The sequence below is a fragment of the Ciona robusta genome, chromosome 14 (assembly GCF_009617815.1).
Source record: "Ciona robusta chromosome 14, ASM961781v2".
Lineage (NCBI taxonomy): Eukaryota > Metazoa > Chordata > Ascidiacea > Phlebobranchia > Cionidae > Ciona > Ciona robusta.
The window spans coordinates 6,027,629-6,036,871 of record NC_143248.1 but is presented as its reverse complement, the minus strand read 5'-3'; the positions used below and the strand labels follow the sequence as shown (position 1 = coordinate 6,036,871).

Sequence of the window (9,243 nt, the reverse complement as noted above, 5' to 3'; positions counted from 1 at the left end):
AGCAATATATGAAATAATTAGCATATTTACACAAATAACATCTACTTCTATTTTATATAACTAAACATATTGTTCTATTACTACAATCAAAAATATAAAACTATAGTACAATGTTTTTTTGCATAAAAACCCACACTTATTTTTCCATAACGTTTAACATAGTTCTATTTAGATAACCATACATTTGTATGAATAGTTGTGTTCAATCAGTAACAGGCCAGTATTGCAATCAAACACAGGTAACCCCATGGCAATATAAATGTTTAGGTAAATTTTATAAAAAAGAAAACGTTTTTTTAAAAACATGAAGAATTAAAAGGGAAATGCATAATGGTAAAAACATTGAATAACTTTGGACAGCATAAAATCCCTTGTAAGTTACAGTAAAACAAAATTTTGTGTGAATACATAGGCATAGCACATAAAGTATAAAATATTGGACCTGCTTACAAAGTAATTGTCCATATGCATGGTAACTTTTAAAAATAATAAAGCAAAAATTACACTTTTGTAAATACATTCACTATGCTCTACACCAGTGGTTCCCAACTCATTTTTTAAGGGGCATAACAACGAAAAATCAAAATTTGTTTAATGTTTATTGATAGATATGCTCAAATGTGTTCTAAAGCTACCAATATAGTTTCAAAATGCGAAACATCTTTTGAAAAAAATGAGTTTAAAAACTGCAAATTCAACCGCTGTAGTAAAAAAAATTGACCGTCGCGCAATGCATGGAATTTCCCATAAAAATATTTTCACTCGTTTCTAAAATGCTGAAGAAAACAACTCATCCGGCAACCCCACTTTGGGTCACGCCCCACGAGTCGGAAACACTTTTTGTTTTATAACATTTAAGTTTGTTTTACTTAGATAACTATATATTTGTGTAATGTTCTATGAGTAATAGGCTATTAACCACACGACACTGAGAATGTTTTGTAAAAAATGTTTAGGTCAATTTTATGAAAGAACAAGTTTTTTAAAAACATGAAAAATAAAAAGGTAAAAACATTTGATAAAAAAAGCTTTGAATCACTTGTAAGTTAAAGTAAAAAAGAATTTTGTTTGAATACATAGGACCAAAGCACATAAAGTATAAAATATTGGAACTACTTATGAAGTAATTTTCAAAATGCATGAAACTTTTTAAAATATTGAGGCAAAAATTACACTTTTGTAAATACATTCACTATGCTCTACAGAGTCTACACTGTGCTGTGAACATTTGCATATTACTTGTAGTAAAAGTATGTGACTTGATATAAAAGTGCACAGCTATAATTCATTAAAAGATATAAATATGTCAAAGCAGAGGCACAGCATGATTTTAAAACACAGCATGACACAAATCAAGTGCATAAATTCAAGCTAAGATATATAATACACAGAAAGAGTAACTACATTTTGCATTTCTACTTGTCCTCATGTACCATTCCTCTCCCATGCATTGTCAATGGAATGTGAGTGTCATTATGTGTATAAAAGAGACCTTCGTAATCCAATGTTCCACTCCAGCAGTAGTAACGTACCGAAGCAGTTGTAGTCAACCTTTCAACTTTCATAATAGATAATGGTCCTTCTCCTTCTTTAAACCACCTTTTTACGAGTTTTTTAGCAGTTTCATCATCTTTTAGATTCATTTTTTTCTTCAATTTTTCGCAATCTACATTTAAAGGGTCACGTTCTTTTTTTTCAACAAATTGTTTCCATTGATCCAGTAATTGTTTCGCCAAGCTGATGAGGTTTCCAAACCAATCACCTCCCATATTTTCCTCCTTGTATTGTTGAAACAACTTATCAAGTTTTGTTTCACTTTCTGTTGTTGTTGTTTCCTGTGTGTCGACTAGTTCACCCATTACCCAACATAGTTTTTGCAGTTCTTTATATAAAGGATAAAAATGCCTTCCTTCAGGAGGAATACCAGCATATCGTTTATCACGAAATATATCTTCGATAAACTTGGAAATTATATCGCCACTCCTATCAGATTTTATCCTAACTTCCAGAAGAATCTGCACAAGTTGGATAATCAGATCTCTAAGTTTCTTCTCATAAGAATCTTTGTAGTTTTCGCCGTCAGATTTATTGAATATTGGACCGGACCACACTTTATCTGCAGCATCTCTGACTAGTTCCAGCAATTTCCCAACATGGCATTCAAGACCATTTTGCAGTTTTCTAATTCCTTTTAAACCTTCTGACTCTTTTTCGTCTGATTCAGGATTCTTTGATATGGATCGAATTGATTCCAAATACTTTATCTTTTCATCATAATATTGGTGAAGTTCTGTGAGGTTTGGCATGAACTTCTGTAAGAGTTTTATAATATTTTCAATCACTTCAAAGGCAGCACCCAATAATTGAGACAATTCTTGTAAAGAATGCATATCGGTACATTTTACCCTTGCAGTGGGTACAATTGCACTGTTTGGGGGATTTAATTTTAAATCAATGAGAGTATTTAGGCACAGTTGAAGGTAACTATATATTTGTGTAGAGTATTCATTAGACTTAGAATCATCAAAATTTTCAAGATTAATTTTATTTATGTTTGATGTCCCTTTCTTATAAATATGCTTAAATGAATAATTCATCTTGTTCATTTCATCTTTTTGGGCATTTATTTTTGCAGTGCTATCTTTCTCATGGCCATATACTATTAATTCATAGCTGATTGTTTCTAAGGTGTAACAGAATCCAGATTTTAATTTTGTAGAAGGAGAAAAAGTGTTTTTCAAAATCCTAAGTTCCCAGCCTTCTTGGACTTGTAGATATTCTAGTTCTTTGCCTCTCCATATGTCTGTAGATCCAGATTCTGCTGGTCCAGATCTAGCTGGTCCAGGTTCTGTTGGTCCAGATTTAGCTGGTCCAGGTTCTGTTGGTCCAGATTTAGCTGGTCCAGGTTCTGTTGGTCCAGATTCTGTTGGTCCAGGTTCTGTTGGTCCAGATTTAGCTGGTCCAGATTCTGTTGGTCCAGGTTCTGTTGGTCCAGGTTCTGTTGGTCCAGGTTCTGTTGGTCCAGGTTCTGTTGGTCCAGATTCTGCTGGTCCAGGTTCTGTTGGTCCAGATTCCGCTGGTCCAGATTCCGCTGGTCCAGATTCCGCTGGTCCAGATTCCGCTGGTCCAGATTCCGCTGGTCCAGATTCTGCTGGTCCAGATTCCGCTGGTCCAGAATTTGTAGGTGAACATTTGCGAATTGATATACCAATAATTTCCTTCGTAATTTCACAATCACCATCAGGTTTGTACTGTTTGGGCAAACAAATAATCTTCAAACCATTAGTACCAGTTTGGGGAAAATCTGTATGATTTCCAAACTTGTTCAGTCCTTTGTATAGAAGTAATACACCTGATTCCTCTGTTGGTGAAATGAATACAACACCTGTGAAAGCAGATGCCAATGAAGTCTCATCTTCTGTCCTGCATGGATAGTTATCAAGAATACTTTCTGCAATCTGAACAGGATTCATTCCTGCAACATTTAACAAATAGCAGAAATATTTTTAAAGAAACCTATTCAGGCTCTTGTGTCCTTGAATCTTATATTTCTGGTTCGTTGTTGTTTGCTTTTTGTCGACACCGATTGCAACGGCTTCTCTGCTAAGTGCTAATAGTTCCGAACTATACACTAGGTCCACCTTGGTTATGCAAATAATACTGTTCAGATATATTTTCAATGTTGCAGTTCGTTTTTATGCAAATTAAAAAAAAAACATTTAAACAAACTCTTTATTCCAATAGAACGATTTCGCCCCCTTATATATATGATATCTATGATTGCAACCAACTTTTAAGAAAAGATGATTTCTATGTAATCATCTGCTCTCGAAATAAACATCTTATAAAAGCTGACACAGAATCGGGGAGCTGCCTATAAAAAACAAACTAGTTACTTTGCAAATCTATCTAAATTACACACCTTCTATTCTTTACATTAGAAACATAAACATACATACAATTATTACGTCATTAATTTACTCTATGACGTACAATTGCTTTGCGCGAAGTCTCTCTTAATACCCGGGAAAGTCCCACGTAAAAACTCCCTACAAACTCTATCTATGCTAAGCTTAAATATCTTATAGTTCCGCTATGTAAGGCTCGCCCAGAAGATATATAGATTATTATTATTATTGTGCAAGGATACAACACTAAGCTTTATTTGTTTAGAACTGACGTTTGTGGTGCCTTCATGGGTTCCCAGGCTCCAGATTTGGGTGGGTACAATAAATGGCTGGACAGTGAGGATGATGGGGTGTATTTTTAGACTATTCACTGTCACCCTAGTGCTAATTTAATAATGAAGATTTATTTCTATGTGGTAACTCGTCTTTTTATTTAAACAATACTATTTGTCACTTAGACTCCCTCCTACCACCTCAATGTAAGTTTGTTGGCGATGACTTTCTTACCTTCGATTCCAAGAAGGACAAGCTTGGTTATGGAGGAAGTGCTGTTGTAAGGAGATGCTACAATACTAAGTTGGGGTTGGTGGCTGTTAAGTGCATGGAATGGTACTCGGGGAAGAATGAATGGAGCAAAGATATTGAGAAACAGTGGGTTGTGTATCAGTTATTAAAGTAGGCAGTATATTGCTGTGCGTATGTCGTATACAGGTCATCTCCAAGAGTCAAAATAGTAAAAAAAAACACAAATTCAATATGTGGTAACTTGTAAGCAGGCATGAAGTGTATGAAACAGAACACCCGTGTTATAACGACTGTTGTTATATAAAATTTATCTCCTAAACAAATAAACATCTTCAACATTTTAATTGTTTCAGTTTACCCAAAGAAATTGGAGTAAGTTTGTCTCTGAACCATGAAAACATTGTGAGAGTCCATGGTGTGGTTATATGGCCACGATCATTGGGTTTGGTGTTGGATTATATACCAGGGGGGCAATTAGAGGAACTTGTTACAAACTGGAACATCGACCCATTACCATGGAGTGTGAGGCTGAGAATAACATACGAGATATCGATGGGACTTTGTTACCTGCATAACTTCACCAAGAAAGATAGAATCGTACACGGTGACATGAAACCTGAGAATGTGTTACTAACCTCAGACCTTCATGTTAAAATTGCGGACTTTGGTGGAGCTCGGGTCGGCACAAGGACAACGGTAGCAGGGGACCAAGCCTCAGTGGAAGGAGGGGCCACTTATTCTACGTTGTACGCTGCGCCCGAGTTCTTTAGGAATGTGTTTGGGAGGCGTACAACCGCGCACGATGTTTACAGCTTCGGTATGATCTTATACGACATATGCGCGAGGCTAAGACCTTATTCTCATATGGGGTTGGACCACTCACGAATCAAAAACAGCGTGACGACCGGAATAAGGCCAGACATGCAACCAATAGAAGAGGAGTATCGGAAAATCAAACACAATCCATCAGATGTTAATTGCTTCAACCTCCTCAAAGTCCTCATGGTGGAGTGTTGGGACGATTCTCCTAAAAAAAGGCCAACCATAGATAAAGTTAGAGACCGAACAAGGGAAGTTCTCTCTAAAGTTGTGATGTCCGACTTATGGAGGGACCTTTACAAGATTCGATTCCAAATGCGAATGAAGTCCGATGTTGTCCACGATGCAGGTGGAGCTGCATTGATCCCATTAAAGTTCTTCCCGCCACCAAAGTTTGCCCACCCCACACAAGATTATAAGGATTACACACAACCACAACCAACCACTGCAACTCATAAACCTGAGATGGACAAAGGAGAAAACAAGCCAACAAAAGGTGAGTCTGGCAAAGTAGTTAGTGCACCTGCCCCTAAACCAGAGGTTACGGGTTTGAGACTTGTCGCTGCTACCATTGTGGGCGGGTCATTGGGCAGGACACGTAACAGCAATTACCTCAACCCAGTGGTCACTAATAGGCTGTTAAAATTGTCAGCCATACAAAAAAAAACAGTCACTGACAAAGCTACAGACGTGGTAACCTGTAAGCGGGCACGATGTGTATGAAACAGAACACCCTTGTTATAACGACTGCCATTGCCCCACCATGCGAGCGTAAATAAGTTACATTTGTGGTAACACACAAGGATAAATAAGTTACATTCATTGTAGGTGATGCACCAAAAGAGCAAGCCCCACAAAGAAGGGAAACTCCCAAACCAGAGACATACGAAGAGCGAAGACGGAAAATGAAATCGAATAAAAATCTTGTCGGGGATTTCAGGACGTGTGGCTCAAAGTCCAAGAACCTTGGGGAGGACGGGGGGGTGGGGGTTAATGGGGTGGGTGAGAGGTAAGGGGGGGGGTAGATGGGACGGTTTAGTAATATATGTGTCATGTATGTTATATGGGGGTGTATGTATTTCGATGAGTAATGTATACTGGGGGAACGTGTAAAGGCCGAAGAAAATGTTTCAACTTTAATGTTATTTTCTTGTAGGAAGAAATCAACACAAAGTAATGGAAGTGGGAACGCAGGTTGGTGGGGGTGGAGGGTTGTTTAATGTGGGCGTTGTGTAAATGGTTAGTCACATAGACATCTTTGCATGCACACACTACAATAGCTTGGTGGGCATAGCAGCCACTTGGTTCAATGAATAAACATGAATGAATACACCACACTTACGCACAATATATATATCATGAATATAATACAGATGACATGGCTGACCAACACTGGCGATCGAAGAGATTCAAGGAAGCGATCCCTTTGTTTGAGCGAGCTATAATAGAGGGTGGGGTGGTGGTTGGGAGGTGTTTGTTGAAGTTAAAGCTGGGGGGTTGTCTGTGTGCGGTTGGTGACCGAGCACGAGGGGATAAGATGATACTGGAGGGGTTACAGGTTTGTATGGTGTGGGTGATGGGTTCAAGGCCCAGGGTAGTGGCTCAGTGGTTAAGTGTCTGCATTGTAACTATATGAAACACACCCGTGTTATAACAAATGTTGTTTTGAAGAATAAACAAGTGATATTTTAATCATGTTATGGGCAATAAGTACAATTGTCAAATTCCACTGTTTTGATGATATTTATAATTGTACCACCTCATAATACCCATTGTTACACACAGGACTTAAAGAGTTCGTCACCAACAGTAGATAGTTTGGAAACAATCGCAAACCAATTGAAGGAAATTGCTGACGATTTCCAGAATTTGAATTTTCAGGTAAATATTACTCAACATGAATATTAAACACGTTTCTAGACCAGAGGGTACCAGGTTCGAGGCTTGTCGCTGCTATCATTGTAGGCATATGTGTATTTAAAGTGATAGAAAAAATTAAAATAATGTGGACAAAGCTTTCCCAAGGACACATACGCCCAACATGGTAGCAGCATCGAGACTTGAACCAAGCATCCTCTGGTCTTAGAGGCGAGCAGTGTAACAACATACATAAACGACACCCTTATAATCCCCCCACATATAACAGGGCAGAGCATCTTTAATCTACCGAACAGCAGCCTCTGTATACAAAGTAATGCCCGATGCGAATAGTGGTGTGGCGGGCATACTACGTTGTGTAACACAGATGAATAAAACCAGCAACAGGGGGATCAACGCTTCAGAACAAGGAATTAAATTCCTTAACGAGATTTTGGCCTCTGTGAAAACCAAACAAGTAAGAATGCGATGATACTTGTTGTTTACTGTACTCTCCATTATTTATAATTACTCTAAAAGTCCTACGCCATGGCTCAGGTTATGCTGCGTTTGCATTATAATCAAAGGATACCAAGCTCCATGCTTAACACTGATAACATTGAGCATATATCGCCATGGGTGTTGAGATAATGGGCAAACACTGGTCTTTATCTCAAGATGGCGGTAGGACCTCACCCATATAAAAATAAAAGTTGTTTGGATATATTTATAAAATACGAACCCCCACATTGCAGGGAGTTGACCCTGCAGTTAAAATAGAGGTTGAAGCCACTTGTAGTTATGCCCTTGGTTGTTGTTATGCTGAGAAAATGGAGTGGAGCAAGTCTAATCAATATTGTCAGGTGGGTTGGTATGGATTGGTAAAGGGTGTGTGTGCTTTACCCCCATGTTTTCTGTTTTATACACCTCGTGCTTGCTTATAAGTTACCACGTATGTATTTATCCTCGCATGGCGGGGCAACGACAGTCGTTATAACACGGGTGTTCTGTTTTATACACCTCGTGCTCGCTTTTGAGTTACCACGTATGTAACTCATTTATCCTCGCATGGCGGGGCAATGACAGTCGTTATAACACGGGTGTTCTGTTTCATACACCTCGTGCCAGCTTACAAGTTACCACGTATGTAACTTATTTATCCTCGCATGGCGGGGCAACGACAGTCGTTATAACACGGGTGTTCTGTTTCATACACCTCGTGCCAGCTTACAAGTTACCACGTATATAACTTATTTATCCTCGCATGGCGGGGCAACGACAGTCGTTATAACACGGGTGTTCTGTTTCATACACCTCGTGCCCGCTTACGAGTTATCACGTATGTAACTTATTTATCCTCGCATGACGGGGCAACAACAGTCGTTATAACACGGGTGTTCTGTTTCATACACCTCGTGCTCGCTTATGAGTTACCTTGTCTGTTTTTTGGGATTGCTTTTAAAAGTGACATAGCACAAATGTGCTTTAACATCATTCACCTTATATAACAACCACATAAACACCCACGTTCCCCCAGGTATCGATAGACAAGATGGAACAAGGGTTAAAAGAAAACGCAAAATCGAAACATATTTTCATGCTGGCTACTTTCCGTATGGCGCAAAACAAGTTTAAAATGGGAAAGTTTCAAGAAGTTAAAGATCTTCTGCTTAAATGTAAAACATTACGTGAGACAACAACAGACTGGGATGATGAACAAGACAAGGAATGTAAAGCAGCACTCGAGGATTTACAACGAGAAGTTATGAAGAAGTTATGAATAAATGATAAAACAAATTAATTGTTTGTATTGGCTAGTACAAGTATTTTAACAATGTTATCATGGGCACCCAAATATAAACACAGGGGAGGCAGGAATAGTTAATCCTGTGAAACAAATCTAACTTATTGGATGTAATGTTTACCGATTAATGCAGCCTGCCCACCTCCAGTGAAAGATAAAAAATAAATATTTAAGGAATCAACTATTTGTATAGACAAAAGTATTTTCCTGCAATGTATTTGATATAAGCGTCGTTACATCATGTTTGTTCTCTAAAACAACTGTTAATGATGAAATGTGTATCCTATATATGGGCATGTAATGTTTGTAATAAACTTTTTAAAAAATCTA

At 38.0% G+C, this 9,243-nt stretch overlaps 1 protein-coding gene across 1 annotated transcript; it reads left to right on the top strand.

Moving 5' to 3' along the window:
* Positions 1-3,950: 3,950 nt before the first annotated feature.
* On the top strand, positions 3,951-9,243 carry LOC149725422 (uncharacterized). The gene is made up of 10 exons (XM_089892493.1): positions 3,951-4,220; positions 4,367-4,559; positions 4,787-5,748; positions 6,081-6,261; positions 6,409-6,446; positions 6,626-6,810; positions 7,038-7,133; positions 7,399-7,587; positions 7,865-7,972; positions 8,647-9,243. Exons 1-10 carry the CDS (start codon positions 4,196-4,198, stop codon positions 8,887-8,889), a joined length of 2,220 nt encoding a protein of 739 aa, XP_089748619.1. The 5' UTR covers positions 3,951-4,195; the 3' UTR covers positions 8,890-9,243.

Bases quoted from the DNA above. Each gene is read 5' to 3' on its own strand.
- LOC149725422 (XM_089892493.1), top strand. From the start codon at position 4,196: ATGGGTTCCCAGGCTCCAGATTTGG. The intron at 4,221-4,366 runs GTGGGTACAATA...TTTGTCACTTAG, and splicing joins TTCCCAGGCTCCAGATTTGG to ACTCCCTCCTACCACCTCAA. The intron at 7,134-7,398 runs GTAAATATTACT...CACATATAACAG, and splicing joins TCCAGAATTTGAATTTTCAG to GGCAGAGCATCTTTAATCTA.